Genomic DNA, 19,226 nt, shown 5'->3' on the forward strand with positions numbered 1-19,226 from the left:
ACAGATAGTAGTGGTAGTGGTCATGACATCTGATTAGAGATAATGTTATTCTAATTAAGTGTGTACAGATCTACGTGGACTAAAGAAAGCACGTTTTAGAAAAGGGCAAGCATGGGCGGCTATCTAAATAGTATTAGATAATTACCTCTGTCTAATGACCAGGACTGGCGAGTTTGTGACCGTGAGATCCGCGTACACGGCCGGCACGAGACTCTGAGCGACATGGACTCCGGATGAACCAGCACGATCTAAGTAAAGGGTTAAAGAGGATAATCAAATGTCGAGATAAATGTAATGATAGAGATTGGAGTTTTAATATCTCTTACAATTATAAAGTAAAAAGAGGATCATATTTAATGTTGACAAATTGTTCATTCAGATGTTGATATATCACATAAAGGAAAACGTGAGAAGCCTTCTGCCTGCAGTTGGGGGTCAATCAGGTGGTCCTTAAACAGTGAACACCAAGCCATGATTTGTACACATTTATTTACGTACAACATCCTCAGCTAAAAGTTTCTCTCTAATGTGACGCCTCAATTTTACTCTCCTCTCTCAGCATGTGAATAAAACATGGATACTGATTGGCTACGGGTTCGTCCTAGATGATGATTGGCTGCTAGATAGACATTCTGAAGATTGGTCTATTTCATTTTTTAAAAATATTACACCAAAAACAAAAAAATAAAACCACTGGAGAATAAAGGGAGGGGTCTGAGAGCGTTCCTCCATACAGAATCTCTCCAGATCCTTCACATTTCGAGGTCCACGCTGGTGGACTCTCCTCTTCAGTTCACCCCACAGGTGTTCTATGGGGTTCAGGTCAGGGGACTGGGAGGGTCATGGCAGGACCTTGATTTTGTGGTCAGTAAACCATTTTTGTGTTGATTTTGATGATGTTTTGGATCATTGCCCTGCTGGAAGATCCAACCACGGCCCATTTGAAGCTTTCTGGCAGAGGCAGTCAGGTTTTCATTTAATATCTGTTGATATTTGATAGAGTCCATGATGCCATGTATCCTAACAAAATGTCCAGGTCCTCTGGCAGAAAAACAGCCCAAAACATTAAAGATCCACCTCCATATTTAACCGTGGGCATGAGGTACTTTTCCATATGGCTACCTCTCTGTGTGCTCCAAAACCACCTCTGGTGTTTATTAACAAAAAGCTCTATTTTGGTTTCATCTGACCATAGAACCCGATCCAATTTGAAGTTCCAGTAGTGTCGGCAAACTGAAGACGAGTTTGTTTTTGGATGAGGGTAGAGGCGTTTTTCCTGAAACCCTTCCAAAGAACTTGTGGTGATGTAGGTGACTTCAGATTGTAGTTTTGGAGACTTTCTGACCCCAAGATGCAACTAACATCTGCAGTTCTCCAGCTGTGATCTTTGGAGATGTTTTATCCACTCGAACCGTCCTCTTCACAGTGCATTGAGACGATATAGACACACGTCCAATTCCAGGTTTATTCATAACATTTCCAGTTTACTGGAACTTCTTCATTATTGCCCTGATGGTGGAAATGGGCGTTTTCAATGCTTGTGCTATTTTCTTATAGCCACGCCCCATTGTGTGAAGCTCAACAACCTTTTGCTGCACATCACAGCTACATTCCTCGCTCTTACCCATTGTTATGAATGACTAAGGGAATTTGGCCTCATATTCATACCCCTGTGAAACAGGAAGTCCTGGTTAAACCAGTCAGCAAATGAGGACATTGTGCTGTTGTTGAGGCGTAAACTGCACACATCCAGAGCATGTAAACTGTCATAACCTCTGCTAGTAACAATTACACTGGTACATCAGCTTATCAAGCTCATTGTAGGATATGGTCAGTCCAAATGATCACTTATTAGCCAAGATTAAGCCACAATTAAAGAGACTCATTGCTAATGAGTTACAACAGCTGTATTGTCTTGGCTACATTAATAACAAGCAGATCATTTTAGGTGTTATTGCATATACAAGTTTTGCAGATCCACTTCTATATTGCATTTGAAGCTTAATGGTACTAGCCTAAAGATTCTGTACACTTGTCCTAAAATCAACATATGAGTAGAATTATTCCATCTACTTCCTGGGTAGGCATGTGCGGATTAACATTTGGGGTCACCAACCCTCAAGGTCTGGCTATGTTCATTACAATGGCTGGAGAGTGAGAGCAAACTGACCCTGATTAGCAATTCTTAGCTTTAGAAAGGAGGATGTAGAGAACAATACCAACCTTTTTTTCCAGAGACTTTTTCCATTGGATCTATTTATTTGTGTGTGTGTGTGTTTGTTTTTTTTTTTTAAGATGTGTGAGTCGTTTGCCGTCTAACCAAGTCGGTTCAATTAATACATGAATGCAAGCACAATTTTATACACAGAGGTGTGGTTGGCCAATCAGATTGTAGTCTGCAACATGGATAAGTGTGCAATATGCATCATATACATGGTTGGTGCTACATAGGAAGAGCAGGCAATCGCCTAGGGCCTTGGGCTTGGAGGCGGGGCCTCCATAACCATAACATCCCTATTTGCTAGTCCACCAGTCAAGATGGGCAGCAAAAGTCTAGGCTCTTTGTCCATTAGATATAGATGAACTGTCACTCACCTGCAGTGATACCAATTAATGTCACTGTTTCAAAGTGGGTCCCAGCCTCTGAATGCATGCAGAGAATGTATTCTAAAAAATAAACTGAGCCTTGTTCTGTCGATCAGAGTCATGTCGGGATAGATCATTTGCAGGTTTATTCTGAGTTCAAAACAGCGCGAGCGCCGTCGACGCGTCGAGTCTGTCAGACACTTTGAATTCATGTGTACAATGACATTGCATCGGGAACTGACTAATAAATACTAAAGTAAAAGTAAAGAAGTTTGTACTCAAAGTCAAAGAGCAAACATACTAGAGCCCCGGTCATATGAACCGGCCCCGATCATATGATCTGTGGGCGGAGTCTTATCAAATATCAGCGGTATCGGGGGATTTTTAAAGTGAAGCACATGTTTTTATTCCTCCGTCACTAAGTGGTAGTGGGATCCTGTTTTCAGGCTGTCTATGCGTCCGTCTGAGATTCTAGTTATGAAGTTATGAAGTTAGGGGGATTTCTATGGAATTATCACTATAATCAATAGAGAGTTTAACAACCTTGTAATAACACAAATAAGTCTCCAATAATGTGAGCTGATTTGTTAAACGGTTCTGTGATCTGTAAGCCAGGAAAAGTGGCAGGCGTGGCAGGACCAAACAAAACCTAGTTAAGGGGGAAACATGTGGACATTTGTCATTTGTCTCTGTTTCTTTTCTCGTACATAAAATCACTTTTATTTCACATCACAAGAGATATTTTTAACTGACTGTGTGTGTTTTATACACGGTTTAAGAATGTGGTTTTCTACTCAGCATGGAGCATGACTCACCATCTCAACTCAGTCTTATACACAGACGTGTGGTTTGGCCTGTTACATTAGAATATGTAATTATGGAGAGAAGAAGAAGAAGAAGAAGAAGAAGAAGAAGAAAGATGTTACCATGCAAGGAGAGGATTAAGAGCAAGGAGAGCTGCTCAGACTGAGTCACGTGTGTATCCTGGATCGGGCTATTTAATTAGCGTGATGGGGGGACACTAAGTCAGTTAATCTTAGGCAATGGTAATGCAGCGGTAACTCAGATGGGTTTTAATAAAACTCAAGCCACATGACTGAATGCTGTTCAGCCATCTTTAGATCTGTTCCTGGGTAAAAAAGCACAAGGTACAAATATTACTACTGCTAATATCAGTGTAAAGTGACAAGATGAGAAAAGTGAAAAAGAAACAGAGAGAGAGAGAGAAAGAGAGAGTGAGTGAGAGAGAGAAGGGGGTGAAGGGAAGCAACACAGGCACGCAACCTGGAAAACACACACAGAGAACAGTGTGACTTTGTATTATACTGCTCCACCACGCCCTGTGAGGAACCACACACGGATTCCCTCAGCATAAACACTCCTCATAAACACAGAGTAAACACTCATCATAAACACAGAGTAAACACTCATTATAAACATAGAGTAAACTGTTAAAAACATTAAGTGTAATTAAGCGTAATTAAGAGTAATTAAGAGTATGCTGTATAAAACATTTGGAATAAAACACTCAGCATTAACACTCACTTGTTTTTTTTTTCCATATTGAGGCTGTAATTAACAGTAGAACAGAAGTGTATTAATATCAGTCAAAGGCGCCATCTAGCGTCTGTTATGGTGTAGTACATTATAGACCTGAAAGCTGAACATTACCCATTTAATGGATTGAATGACATGGCTCCTCCCTATATTACAAATCTCCTTCAGCATTACACACCGTCTACAGTGAGGGAAAAAAGTATTTGATCCCCTGCTGATTTTGTACGTTTGCCCACTGACAAAGAAATGATCAGTCTATAATTTTAATGGTAGATTTATTTGGACAGTGAGACACAGAATAACAACAAGAAAATCCAGAAAAACACATGTCAAAAATGTTATAAATTGATTTGCATTTTAATGAGGGAAATAAGTATTTGACCCCCTCTCAATCGGAAAGATTTCTGGCTCCCAGGTGTCTTTTATACAGGTAACGAGCTGAGATTAGGAGCACACTCTTAAAGGGAGTGCTCCTAATCTCAGCTTGTTACCTGTATAAAAGACACCTGTCCACAGAAGCAATCAATCAATCAGATTCCAAACTCTCCACCATGGCCAAGACCAAAGAGCTCTCCAAGGATGTCAGGGACAAGATTGTAGACCTACACTAGTCTGGAATGGGCTACAAGACCATTGCCTAGCAGCTTGGTGAGAAGGTGACAACAGTTGGTGCGATTATTCGCAAATGGAAGAAACACAAAAGAACTGTCGATCTCCCTCGGCCTGGGGCTCCATGCAAGATCTCACCTCGTGGAGTTGCAATGATCATGAGAACAGTGAGGAATCAGCCCAGAACTACACGGGAGGATCTTGTCAATGATCTCAAGACGGCTGGGACCATAGTCACCAAGAAAACAATTGGTAACACACTACGCCGTGAAGAACTGAAATCCTGCAGCGCCAGCAAGGTCCCCCTGCTCAAGAAAGCACATATACATGCCCGTCTGAAGTTTGCCAATGAACATCTGAATGATTCAGAGGACAACTGGGTGAAAGTGTTGTGGTCAGATGAGACCAAAATGGAGCTCTTTGGCATCAACTCAACTCGCCATGTTTGGAGGAGGAGGAATGCTGCCTATGACCCCAAGAACACCATCCCCACCGTCAAACATGGAGGTGGAAACATTATGCTTTGGGGGTGTTTTTCTGCTAAGGGGACAGGACAACTTCACCGCATCAAAGGGACGATGGACGGGGCCATGTACCGTCCAATCTTGGGTGAGAACCTCCTTCCCTCAGCCAGAGCATTGAAAATGGGTCGTGGATGGGTATTCCAGCATGACATTGACCCAAAACACACGGCCAAGGCAACAAAGGAGTGGCTCAAGAAGAAGCACATTAAGGTCCTGGAGTGGCCTAGCCAGTCTCCAGACCTTAATCCCATAGGAAATCTGTGGAGGGAGCTGAAGGTTCGAGTTGCCAAACGTCAGCCTCGAAACCTTAATGACTTGGAGAAGATCTGCAAAGAGGAGTGGGACAAAATCCCTCCTGAGATGTGTGCAAACCTGGTGGCCAACTACAAGAAACGTCTGACCTCTGTGATTGCCAACAAGGGTTTTGCCACCAAGTACTAAGTCATGTTTTGCAGAGGGGTCAAATACTTATTTCCCTCATTAAAATGCAAATCAGTTTATAACATTTTTGACATGCGTTTTTCTGGATTTTTTTGTTGTTATTCTGTCTCTCACTGTTCAAATAAATCTACCATTAAAATTATAGACTGATCATTTCTTTGTCAGTGGGCAAACATACAAAATCAGCAGGGGATCAAATACAATTTGGTGTGAAAAATAAATAAATACATGATTCTCACTCTCAGACAACCCCACACACCCACTCACACAATCAATTCCTAATGTAAAGATGAAAGAGGTAATTATTAATAAAAAAAAAAGGGGGATATATTCAGAAGTCTGTATTTTTAATGTCTTTTAAAGACATCTTGCAAAAAGGGGGGCCTCGGTCAAATGTTAATGCCATTTGGGGGGCCTTGCCCTGGAAAAGTTTGGGAACCCCTGCTCTAGACTATTAAGGTCTTCACAGAGTTTATTTTTAACAATCCCCATGTCCTATCTTAAGTCAGACGGAGATTGGGCCTTTGGAACAGCCTACCACTAGGCCTACATATCAGGTCCTGGACATCAGTCGATCTTTTTAAATATTATTTGAAGACTCACCTTTTTTTACTTGCTTTCAACTGTGATTAATGTGGGTGCTTGTTTTATATTTTTATTAATTTTATATATTTTTATTGAAATTTTATTTTATTTTATATTGTAATTTACATGTACAATATCTCACAAAAGTGAGTATACCCCTCACATTTTTTAAATGTTTGATTATAACTTTTCATGTGACAACACTGAAGAAATGATACTTTGCTACAATGTAAAGTAGTGAGTGTACAGCTTGTGTAACAGTGTAAATTTGCTGTCAGCTCAAAATAACTCAACACACAGCCATTAATGTCTAAACCGCTGGCAACAAAAGTGAGTACACCCCTAAGTGAAAATGTCCAAATTGGGCCCAGTTAGCCATTTTCCCTCCCTGGTGTCATGTGACTTGTTAGTGTTACAAGGTCTCAGGTGTGAATGGGGAGCGGGTGTGTTAAATTTTGTGTCATCGCTCTCACACTCCCTCATACTGGTCACTGGAAGTTCAACATGGCACCTCATGGCAAAGAACTCTCTGAGGATCTGAAAAAAAGAATTGCTGCTCTACATAAAGATGGCCTAGGCTATAAGAAGATTGCCAAGACCCTGACACTGAGCTGCAGCACGGTGGCCAAGACCATACAGCGGTTTAACAGGACAGGTTCCACTCAGAACAGGCCTCGCCATGGTCGACCAAAGAAGTTGAGTGCACGTGCTCAGTGTCAAATCCAGAGGTTGTCTTTGGGAAATAGACGTATGAGTGCTGCCAGCATTGCTGCAGAGGTTGAAGGGGTGGGGGGTCAGCCTGTCACTGCTGAGACCATACGCCGCACACTGCATCAAATTGGTCTGCATGGCTGTCGTCCCAGAAGGAAGCCTCTTCTAAAGATGATGCACAAGAAAGCCTGCAAACAGTTTGATGAAGACAAGCAGACTAAGGACATGGATTACTGGAACCATGTCCTGTGGTCTGATGAGACCAAGATAAACTTATTTGGTTCAGATGGAGTCAAGCATGTGTGGTGGCAACCAGGTGAGGAGTACAAAGACAAGTGTGTCTTGCCTACAGTCAAGCATGGTGGTGGGAGTGTCATGGTCTGGGGCTGCATGAGTGCTGCCGGCACTGGGGAGCTACAGATCATTGAGGGAACCATGAATGTACATGTACTGTGACATACTGAAGCAGAGCATGATCAGTATGCAGTATTCCAGCATGATAACAACCCCAAACACACCTCCAAGACGAACACTGCCTTGCTAAAGAAGCTGAGGGTGAAGGTGATGGACTGGTAAAGCATGTCTCCAGACCTAAACCCTATTGAGCATCTGTGGGGCATCCTCAAACAGAAGGTGGAGGAGTACAAGGTCTCTATTTTTAATGTGCTATAGAAATAAAAATTGATTGATTGATTCACTATATAGTCCACATAACACCATCATCACTCCACTGTGGGCTTGTCCCAAACCACTTCCTATTTACTATTTAGTCTCCATAAACATCATCATCACACTGACCATCCACTTTATTGGGAACCGCTGTACACATGCACATTCATGCAGTTATCTAATCAGCCAATCCTGTGGCAGCAGCACAATGCAAAAACAAATCATGCAGATACAGGTCAAGAGCTTCAGTTAATGTTCACATCAAACATCAGAATGAAGAAAAAGTGTGATCTCTGTGACTTTAACTGTGGCATGGATGTTGGTGTCAGATGGGCTGGTTTTAGTATTTCAGAAACTGCTGGGATCTCCTGGGATTTTCACAGAAAAGCATCGCAGAATGCACAACATATCAAACCATGAGGTGGGTGGGCTACAACAGCAGAAGACCACATTGGGTCTCCCCAAAAATATTCATCACAAGGGGCTCCATTAACACTAAATTACATTACAGCTGTCTCTCAAAAACATTACAACATTTACATAATTTGAAGTCATGGATTGGCACCCTGTCCAGGGTGTTCCCCACCTTGTGCCCCAAGTCATATATATATATATATATATATATATATATATATATATATATATATATATATATATATATATATACTGGTTCAAGGTGAAAGACTACAGTAACTCAGACAGCCACTCAAATAAGCATCTCTGAACAGCAGAAGACCACATCGGGTCCACTTCTGTCACCTAAACTGGACATCTGTAGACTGGAAAATGTAGCCTGGTCTGATGAATCTTGATTTCTACTGAGGGTCAGAATTTGGCACCGAAAGCGTGAATCCATGGACCCAACCTGCCAACAGTCCAGGCTGGTGGAGGTGGTGTAATGGCCTAGGGAATGTTTTCATGGCATACGTTGGGCCCATTAATAACAATCAATCATTGTTTGAATGCCATAGCCTATATGAGTATTGTTGCTGACCATGTGCATCCCTTCATGGCCACAATTTACAATTTAATCTTTTAATGGCTGCTTCCAGCATGATAATGCACCATGTCACAAAGCAACTGGTTCCGTTCCATGGAGCAGATTCTCAAAGGAATGTTTCCAGTATCTTGTGTAATCCATGCCATGAAGAATTGAGGCTGTTTTGAGAGCAAAAGTAGGACCTCCTCAGTATTAGTATAGTGTTCTAATAAAGTGCTTGGTGGATGTACACATAACAGACATGTGACGTCTATAACAAATAACATTTTATAACCTTTGAGACTCAGTTGAACATAAAGCAACTAAAAACAGTGGATTTGAACAGACTTGCATTGGGCTGCAGTTAAGTACAGACCTTTCCAATATGGCGGGCGCGCTGACGTGTCGCGGAAACTAGCAAAAGCGGCTAATCTGCTTTTGCGGTCACCCAGGGAAACGAAGCTGAACGCTGAAAGGAAGTGGGCTGAGTCTCGCGTGCACGAGTTTAAAAACTCTCGCAGATGAAGGGTAATATATATATTTAAAAAGAGATTTTGGGTGTGCAGTGGTGGACATTCTGCTTCACTTTCACGCTGATCTGCGGCGTTTCCTTGGAGATTTTGAACGGAGTTCGGTAACGTTATTTCGGACCGGAAGTCGGATCGGATCAGTGACGAGAACATTTTTGACATTTTTTAAAAGTATTTTAAACTACCCAGATTTGGATTTTAGACGTTTTTTTTAGTCTGTGTGTATGCAAAAAGTTTCACTGGTCAAACTAAACTAAAATGAGCGAGGGAAATCAGCCGGAGATTGAGCTCTTTGTGAAGGTGAGTTGGCGGATTATGGCGAAGAAAGAAAAATATTACTACTAAAACTATTATTATTATTATTATTATTATTACACTGTTTTTTCTATCATATAACAGTTATAACTTGCCCATCCATGAGGCTGATTTAAGATCTTTATAGTGAGGGAACATCAATGTAAGTTCACGCTTTACACATTTATAGTCTTCTTTATTAATGTACTACAGTCTAGTGTAAGATAAAGTCATAATAGTCTACAATGCTGCAGTGGCGTTGCTTTTATACTAATTACCCTGCTTTAAAACTCTAATTTCATAAGTGCACGTTATCAGAAATGTGGGGTTTTTTTCCCGTACCAACCTGATAATAAAACATAATTTGGCCAAACAGAGGTTTTAAATAAATAAAAACATCACTGAATAAACTACCTGATCAACGTTATTTGATAGCAGTGCAAGGTGTAACCGCGTTCCAAAATGGCCGCCTAGTGGATATCTAGTGCCCTAGGTGTACGTTCTGTCTTAACAGTGTGTAGTGCACTGGTGTAGGGAGCACGTCGGTTTTAGTGTGCGGCTTCGCTTTTACCGTTGGAAAGGACAAAATGGAGTTTGAATAAATATTTTTTTTAAATCCTAACGGACGTTTTGTTTTTTTTTAAACCGACGCCATTTTAGAAACTTTATCCTTGAGCTGTAGTATTTTGTCTATTGTTTTATTGATGTAAACGCCTAAATTAATCAAAACAGATGGGCGTTGTCCCTTGAGAGAGAAAGAGAGAGAGGAAACTGTTTTCGGGGCCCTGAGGGAAATGTGTATTTTCCCAGACTGAGGTAAAGGCGCACATAAATAAAGCAGTCATTGTGTGGAAGAAAGTGTGTATTTTGTCCTTCTTTCCCTTCAGTATGAAAGCAGGTATTGTTTAACACCCAGCCGCTTTCAGTTTTCTCCCATTTCCGCACACAGACCTGTTGATTCAGCGCCACTCAGACCTGCTCTAGTTAAAAATATCTCAAAACCTGAAGACTTTCCACCATACACACCACACAGCACGTGCCATATGGTGTAACGCATTCTCAATATTTCGTTACAAAATAAACACCAACTAAAAACACGGATGCTTGCACACACTACAAGCTAGCCAAGGTCACGTCAATGTCAGCGAACTACAGTGTTGCTAGCTCGTTTCATGGGAAAGTACCTAACGCATACTTAAATAGTTCGCTGAAAGTTGCTAGATGACTTCATGTACGGAGCGTATTCGCCGAACGGTCGTGATCGTTTGCACATCAGTACGTGTTGCGTAAAAAAGGAAGACGTTCTGAAAACACGTACAGTAGAATAGAGTTTTATCTGAATAGAAAATAATAGGTTATAACTTCGTTCTATAAGAAAGAAGCCATGTTTGGTTATGGCTCCACAAACTAACTGTTTATGTTTTTGCAAAATGCTATCGTTTTTAACAGGATGGTAGAGAAAAGGAAGTAGTGGTAGTGAGGAGTCTGGAAATAGTCACGAGGGAAACGGTTATGGATAATAACTCACTTTTATTACTATAAATATACCAATGACAAGGTTTAAAATAAAGAACGAGGAAGTGTGCATGTGAACAATCAATGGTGATCACTGATTGGTTACAGGGATCAATGTTGATCAGTGATTGGTTACAGGGATCAATGGTGATCAGTGATTGGTTACAGGGATCAGTGGTGATCGGTGATTGGTTGCTGGGAATAATGGTGATCAGTAATTAGTTTAATAAGTTGCTAAATCTAGCAAATAAGATGGCAGCACTGTTTAGAAGGCCAGTTAATTAGCGAGTTAGCTAGTTAACCAGCAAGTCTGTTTCTGTTCACCTTAGTTTACCTCAGACTAATAAACATTTCAGTTTCTTCGTAAACTTGATAGAAAGCTTTTGCTAGACAAACATTAGCTTTGTGCCATAACTACGTAGAAGGATCAAGCTGAGGGTGTCAATGAATATGAAGCAACCATTATACGCACACACACACACACACACACAAAACAAAGCAAACGTATAAAGGTTAATACACTGACCATCTGTTCAGCATTGATGCTGTGAGGGAATAAGGATGTTTGTTTAACTCTGTATCAAATTCCCCACTGATATACTGTGACCTTATGGAGGGAAATGGTGGAGGGCTTTAATGGTGAGGGGGAGAAAACAAGATATGAGGCCTCTTTAAGTTGCACAAATACATATATATAACAGAACACGTCTTGCGTTTTCTCAAACGCCATTTTCATTTTTCTTAAATTACTTAAACATAATCACTGGTGATTAGAGTGACCTAAACTAAACTGAAGGGTGTGTGTGTAGGCGGGCAGTGATGGGCAGAGCATCGGGAACTGTCCTTTCTCCCAGAGGCTCTTCATGGTGCTGTGGCTTAAAGGAGTGACCTTTAATGTGACCACCATCGATATGAAGAGGTGTGTGTTCATGCACTTCATAATGTCTTCTTTTTATACCCGTTTAATGAATGTCATTTTGGTCTTGACACACAGTGTAAAATGTCTTCAGCTACGTATTAATAGGATGAAATGTTTAAATAAAATTCAGGAAGCCGGATGTCCTGAAGGACCTGGCTCCAGGAGCACAGCCTCCGTTCCTGCTCTACGGACGGGAGGTGAAAACGGACACCAACAAGATCGAGGAGTTTCTCGAGGAACACCTCTGTCCTCCTAAGTACGCACTCATTCATTTACTCATTTTATTTTTATCAATTCATATACATTTACCATCTATCTTTGTCTGTGTGAGGGTAGTATCTGATCTCTGTTTTTAAAAAAAACTGCTGTTATTTACTACTGAGTCTGTTTATTATTACAGTTATGTACAGTATATTTATTTTGTGGTTAAAAATAATAATAATAATAATAAAATCTAAACACTTAAGTACAAGTTTCAGTCCATCCGACTATCCATATGTTCATTTATTACTGCTAATTTCAGTATCATCATCATTCTCTTTAATACTGGTGGGATGCTGGATGGATGGAGAATAGAGGGCTAGATGGATGGGTGGATAGATGAAAAGGTTGGTTGATGGGTGGTTGATTGGATGGATGTTTGGGTGGGTGGATGGATCTATTAATGATGGATAAATGTATGGATTAATGGATGGATGGAGAATTGGGGATAGATGGAGGGTCTAATGAGAAGATGGATAGTTGGAAGAATGGGTGGATATATGGATGGATGCATTTGTTAAATGGATGGATTATTGATGGAAGGGTGTATAAGTGGATGGATGGATTTTTTTTTTAGGTAAATAAATGGATAGATGAATCGTTGGTTGGTTGATTGGGTAAGTGATTAGATGGATGAATGGGTTGAAGGATTGGTGGCTGGATGCTTAAATGAATGGATGGGAGGTTGGTTAAGTGGTTGGATGGATTGATGGGTGGATGATTAGATGAATGGATGGGTGGTTGGGTAAGTGGTTAGATGGATGGATGAATGGGATGATGGGTGGATGATTAGCTGGACGGCTATGTGGGTAAGTGGTTGGATGGATAAATGCTTGGTGGTTGGGTAAGTGGTTGGATGGATAAATGGTTGGGTAAGTGGTTGGATGGATAAATGGTTGGGTAATGAATGAATGAATGGGATGATGACTTGGTGGTTAGATAGGTGGATGATTAGATGATGGAATGGGTGGTTGGATGGGTGGATGAGTGGATGAATGATTGATGGATGGTTGATGCATCACTCTTCCTAACCTTTGTTGGTCCTTCTCTGTCCCCCCCCCCCCCCCCCCCCCCCCGACACAAACACACCACAGGTACCCTCGTCTGGCTGCCCGTAACCCAGAGTCCAACACTGCTGGCATGGATGTCTTCTCTAAATTTTCTGCCTACATCAAGAACTCCAACCCTGCCATGAACGACAGTGAGTCCCACTATGACTACTACTACTACTACTACTACTACTAATAATAATAATAATAATAATAATAATGATGATGAAATTAAAGGACTTTTCTGTGTGTGTGTGTAGACCTGGAGAAAGGCCTGTTGAAGGCTCTGATGAAACTGGACGATTACCTCGGCTCTCCTCTACCTGACGAGATTGATGAGAATAGTGCTGATGATGTCACCACATCATCCCGCCCCTTCCTGGATGGACAGGAACTTACACTGGCCGACTGCAACCTTCTGCCCAAGTTACACATTGTCAAGGTGACAAATCATAGCTAATGACACTAACACATCCACTGTCTAACAGAGCTAACTCTCTCTCTCTCTCTCTCTCTCTCTCTCTCAGGTGGTGTGTCAGAAGTTTCGGAATTTCTCCATCCCTCGCTCTCTGTTGTCGCTATGGCGATACCTGGATGCTGCATACGCACGTGAGGAATTCTCCTCCACGTGTCCGAGTGACGACGAGATCCAAATCGCCTACTCGTCTGTCGTTAAAGCTCTCAAATAAACACACACACTGTTTTGTATACATACACACACAGTTGCTTATTGGATTGCATTTCAGTAGCTGTTAAAGGGACGGTTCAAAATTTGCATATTTTCCTATGTTTCCTACCTTTACATCAGTCATTGACCAAGTAATTCACCTCCGTTCAAAAACTACTGGATTATAGGTCACTCTAGATTAGAAGCCACGCCCCATAATTTTGACTTTTTTTATGTAACGGTTTATTAAAACAAAGCTCATCATGTTGTGCCTTTGACATGAGAAACCGAACATCCGTTCATGAGATCACTGTTGCTAGGCAACTGAAACGTGTACACCAAGCGCGAGCTAGCTAATGACTCAGAGTAACTATTTACCTAGCTAGCACAAAGCCACGGAGTCTTTCATTTATATTTTTCGCATAGATGAACTTCAACCTCACAAAATCAGGAGCTTTGGAAGAGGGCGTGGCTCTTCTTTCTGCACCAAAAAGGAGGAATTCTTAAGAAAATTCAAACTATACGGCTAGCTGAGGTTAGCGCTTCACCAAACTAAACGGTGTATTCGGACAGTTTGATGAACCGTCCTTTTAACAAGCGGCTCGGGCAGAAAATTTTGCACTAGAGATACGTTTCAGACTTGTTAAGGAGCATGTTAGTCGTTCGATACACACCCTTCTACTTTTTTTTTCTGCTCTATCTTCTCACACGCTTATTACTCCATAGCATGTTTCACACACTTCATGTTTTTGTTCATCTATACACACGCTAATGCCGCATCTCATGTTCCCACACTTAGCTGAACACACGTGTGTAAATTTTTCCAAATGACAGTCCAAAAGGGGCGGAGCTTAAGTTAAATTTAACCAGCCAATCACAAACTCGATCGTGACATCACCACTAGCCTGTAACATTCATCCTGCAAATTACTTTAAGTATTGCATTAAAGCATTTAAGCTAGCTTAACATCGCACAATTACTGCTACAGAGGGAACGTTAATGCTAAACGCGGCTTAGCTTGCTAGCTTAGCGTATATCTCGTTAGATGAATTAAAGCAAGAGTGGGGGAAGGGACTGAAGTGTGTGTGAGTGCAAGCGTTTACTCTCAGGATGACGTTGGCTCGCACTCGTTCTCTGTTCATCTTTCGGAAACGAAACCCCCTGCAGCCGTTTGCTCAGCATGTCATAGCGACGAAGCAGCTGTGCAGTCATTCTGACTAATATTACACCTGTAAACCACACGCTCAGACTAGGAGCTGCGTCTCAGATGATGTATTTTAGTGCACTAGTGTGAGAAAGGACAAATAATGAAGTGTGAAACACTTTGTGTTCATAGAGAAAGGGGCGGAGCTTTCAGAAAGCACTGGTTTCAGTGTTTTTGGGGCATAAACCTCTCACACACATACACTCTGTGCTCTGTTGTGTTCGACACAATAGTGCGAGGTGTCGCATTTCTCTTCTACACAGTACAGGATTTGAAACCGAGCCCATGTTTATTGTAGGAGTTTGTTTCATATGCAGGTAGAGAGCTCAGTGAGGTAGTGGGGGTTGATCTGGTGAACCACTGTGCTGTTTTTGGCTAGTATACACACACACACACACACATGTGCCTTGAAGTGTTGAACTTGGCTGCCACACATGAGCAGAGTATAAAAACTGCATGTTGCTGCTCACGCACCATCAACAGACATGCACATTTGAGCCAAAATGGAGATTTTGGAAGGGGACTCTACACACCCATACAAACTCCAAACATCTTTTCAACACAGTGGATGGCTTGGAAGTAATATACCATGCAGGAAACTGCACATTTGATGCTAAACTGCTGCTACCTGAGAGCCCTTTGTCCCACCCAGTTCGTTTACAAAGTGCGATGAACATGTTCTGGAGAGCGTTCGATTGGACGAGTGCAGGATGACCCTGAAATTGAAAAAAAGTGGGGGGGATAACTATAGAAACCATGACAAATTCCAATGTTTCCACTAGAAATACCATTACAAACCATCAGCTAACCATTACTATTATTGGTCCTTAATGGGATCCACTGGACATGGCACCAATAGAAGGCATCAAATTACAGGGGACTATTACAGTTTCCATTAAAACCAATACAATTCCCATTATAACCATTACAAATTCTGTGAAGGTTTCTATTGTTGGGTTTGTATGTTTTTAAGCAAGGGAATCATCAAGATTTCAAATATCTACAAAATGTGTTTGTTTTTTTTTAATGATTTTTATATATTTATATTTACTGTCTTATGTATCTACAGTGCCAAGAAACACAGGAAAAGCTGTAAAACTATTTTACATCAGAAACGTTATCTGGTGATTGGTTGTAACTGTTTGTGTGTTAAGTTTTCTGAAGTAAGACCAGATGCAGGTTTCCTGTAAAACAGAGAAGTGCGATTGTCTGCAGCGTGAGAGGAAACGCCTGCCCCCCCCCCCTTCTCCTGCCCCCCCCCCTTTCTCCTGCCCCCCCCTTCTCCTGCCCCTCCGTCTGTAACCTTTCTGGCCGTTTCGTCCTCCTCCTCTCTACGTCTTCTCGCTCTTCCTCCTGCGCTGCAATTTCCTTCCTCTTTCTGCTGAACTCCGGGTGTGTACGAGCTGATATCACTGCTGATCCACAGCCACCATGCAGCTGCACTAAATGGTTAAAGGATAATCAAATACAGATGTGTGTTGTCTTTTCTATCCTTTTTATAAGTGAAGCAAATACATGGGCCTTAATAAACAACCTAAACGATGTGATGGACTTATTTCTTCACAAAGAATAAAAAGTGAATCGAGGCAGAGATCCGAGAAAGCAGAACTGATGTATAGATAGATCAATGTTCAGTTAAATCCTTCTGGAGTAATATATTTTTTAAAAATCCATATTTTTTTCAACTCCTCTACACTTGTGTAGCATGATGATAAGCGATGTAATAATTACAGTTTTCCTCGTGACATGTCATCACCCCACCCCGGGTATAAAATATCAGAACTCGACAACCTGATAGAATGATTTTAATATTTTCTTGACTCAGAACAAGAATTACCAAAGCAAGCAATTTAGCTAGGTTAAATTACCCTGAAATTGCTTTTCACATCAACTGCTAGTCACATTTCCATGGTTTACGCCTTACATCAACATGACGTCACAGCTCATGAGCTCTGAGTGAAATCGTTCATTATTGTACAAACTTTTATTATATGCAGACAGTGCAGCAATAATAGTTTTTCATGATGAGAAAGAAACAGTTGAAGCCGAGCTAAGCAGAGAGATTGAAGGGGTTTCTGAATGGTTTATAGATAATAAGCTCTCTTTGCCTCTATATTTGAGTCTATATTATTTGGTTCGAGTGCTAAAGTTAAAAAAAGAAAAAGTTCTAGAGTAGAAATGAAGGTCGGGGATATGATTATTGGGTCTAAACAAGAAGTGAAGTACCTGGGGTGTGTGTTAGACACTGTAGTAAAGTGTCAGGAGACAATATGGCTGCTTTAATCCACATGAAGATTTTGTAGCAGGATAAAATTTCTAGCAAGACAAGTGGCTTTTTTTTCTTTTCTTTTTTTTTTTAGACTTTCAAACTTAAAATGTTAGCTAGAGCGTTAGTGCAGCCACATTACGATGATGCTGCATCATTTTGGTGTAGCGGTATATCTAAATGTACCAAAAGAAAATGGCAGACTGCTCAAAATAAATTGAGCAGAGTTATATTGCATCCTAATGATGAACATTTTAGGGAACTTGTTTTTACAAAAAAAAAAAAAAAAGGTGACAAAAGAATAACCTTTCTTAAAAATTGGTGTTAGTGTTTAAAATGATTATGAATAGTGTCCCAAAGTATTATGTTTTTGGAAGGGATGTGCATAGTCATTACTAGGGCAGAGGTTCTCAACCTTTTGCAACTAAAGCCCCCTGAAGCCTTCCCTATCATGTGGCACACCCATCCCCCCGACCATATATTGGAGGAAACCAGATATAATGATTATCTGTTCTATATATATATATATATATATATATATATAACTTTTATGACTTTTATAAAACTATATAGCGGACAGGTATGGAACATGAATGATAATAAATTTAATAATGAATGATAATAAATTTCTGAACACTATAATTACTTTGAACAAGAGAACTAGGCTGTAATAACATGGACTATTTTACATGTAAAACATGTTACATTACATTCATTTTGCGTTATAAAAACATTCTCATGCGAATGGTGTAAACGGATGAAGGGCGCGTCTCGTTATCCATGACATTGTTAAATCTCCGGCTCTCAGCCCCTCACTGAACAGAGCAGACGCAGAGAGAGAGCGAGGTGTGAGTGCAGTGGGAAAGCAGGACCTCGTGCTTACAGGACAGTACTGCCCACATTTGGAAAGTCGCTAAGGTTTGTCCAAAAAGTTGCTAGGCGCTTTTTATTTTTTATTTTTTAAAGTCGCTAATTTGGGAACACTGGTCTGCACTGACAGCTACATAAAAGTCAGGCTAAGCTCCGCCTCTCCCCCAGCAAAAAGAAAATACAGAAGGAGAGAAGGAACGCGGGGTTTTTCATTTATACACATTCTATTCAAAAAGCAATAAAATACACCAAGAACCCAAACGATGCAATGTCTGTGAATTAAAAAAATTATCATTTTGCGCCCCATTCCGATCTCTCCGCGCCCCCTGGTTGAGAACCACTGCACTAGGAGGAGTAATACTGGTGTTTATCTTTGTAGATTTAAGAGTTTAGTTTTAAGTAGATTTAAGTACATTTTTAAATGCTAGCTGTATAGCACTGAATGATTTACCGTGTATTATAAAGCAGATACAAGTTAAAGGTGTTTTTAGAAAGGCAGTAAAAAGATGGCTTTGTTTTTTAAAACTGATTTTAAAAAGTGTTAGAATGGGTGGTTTTACCACTTTATATGTGACCAGTTTTTCCATTTTTAAACCTCGAGGACAACAATGGAAATAAGCCTATGGCTTTTTTTGTGTTTGTTATCCTCGGCAGTTTTAAAATGGTGTATGGATGGCCTATAGGATGGCTTTCTTGTGCAATTTATAAAATTCATCAAATAAAGCAACAACAACAGTAACATGGTCGTAGCAGTGAAACGGTCAGTTAAATGGAGCATCACTATGGCATCGTTCACTGACCTTTAGCGTTCCAGAATCAGAACATGTTAGGTGTCTAGAACACGAGTGCACTTTAATGTTCCTGAATTGGAACAAGGTATTTTGTATTTAGTTCCAGTTATTGAACATGTTAGGGGTAATATCAGCGTTCATGATTCTAGAATCAGAACATGTTTCGTCAGGTTCTAGAACGTTCCTGTCAGTTACAGAG

General features: G+C 40.7%; 1 protein-coding gene across 3 annotated transcripts; it reads left to right on the top strand.

Annotated features, from left to right (window-relative positions):
• The first annotated feature begins 9,102 nt into the window (after positions 1–9,102).
• clic1 (chloride intracellular channel 1) lies at positions 9,103–16,642 on the top strand. Of its 3 annotated transcripts, XM_053642002.1 has the most exons (7): positions 9,112–9,491; positions 9,591–9,648; positions 11,810–11,919; positions 12,050–12,175; positions 13,275–13,381; positions 13,490–13,671; positions 13,757–16,642. In XM_053642002.1, exons 3-7 carry the CDS (start codon positions 11,864–11,866, stop codon positions 13,916–13,918), a joined length of 633 nt encoding a protein of 210 aa, XP_053497977.1. In that variant the 5' UTR covers positions 9,112–9,491; positions 9,591–9,648; positions 11,810–11,863; the 3' UTR covers positions 13,919–16,642. The 3 variants fall into 3 exon arrangements, with proteins under 3 accessions (XP_053497978.1, XP_053497977.1, XP_053497976.1); XM_053642003.1 differs by lacking the exon at positions 9,591–9,648 and having other exon boundaries at positions 9,103–9,189; XM_053642001.1 differs by lacking the exon at positions 9,591–9,648.
• Positions 16,643–19,226: the final 2,584 nt, after the last annotated feature.

This window comes from Ictalurus furcatus, chromosome 14, assembly GCF_023375685.1.
Source record: "Ictalurus furcatus strain D&B chromosome 14, Billie_1.0, whole genome shotgun sequence".
NCBI lineage: Eukaryota > Metazoa > Chordata > Actinopteri > Siluriformes > Ictaluridae > Ictalurus > Ictalurus furcatus.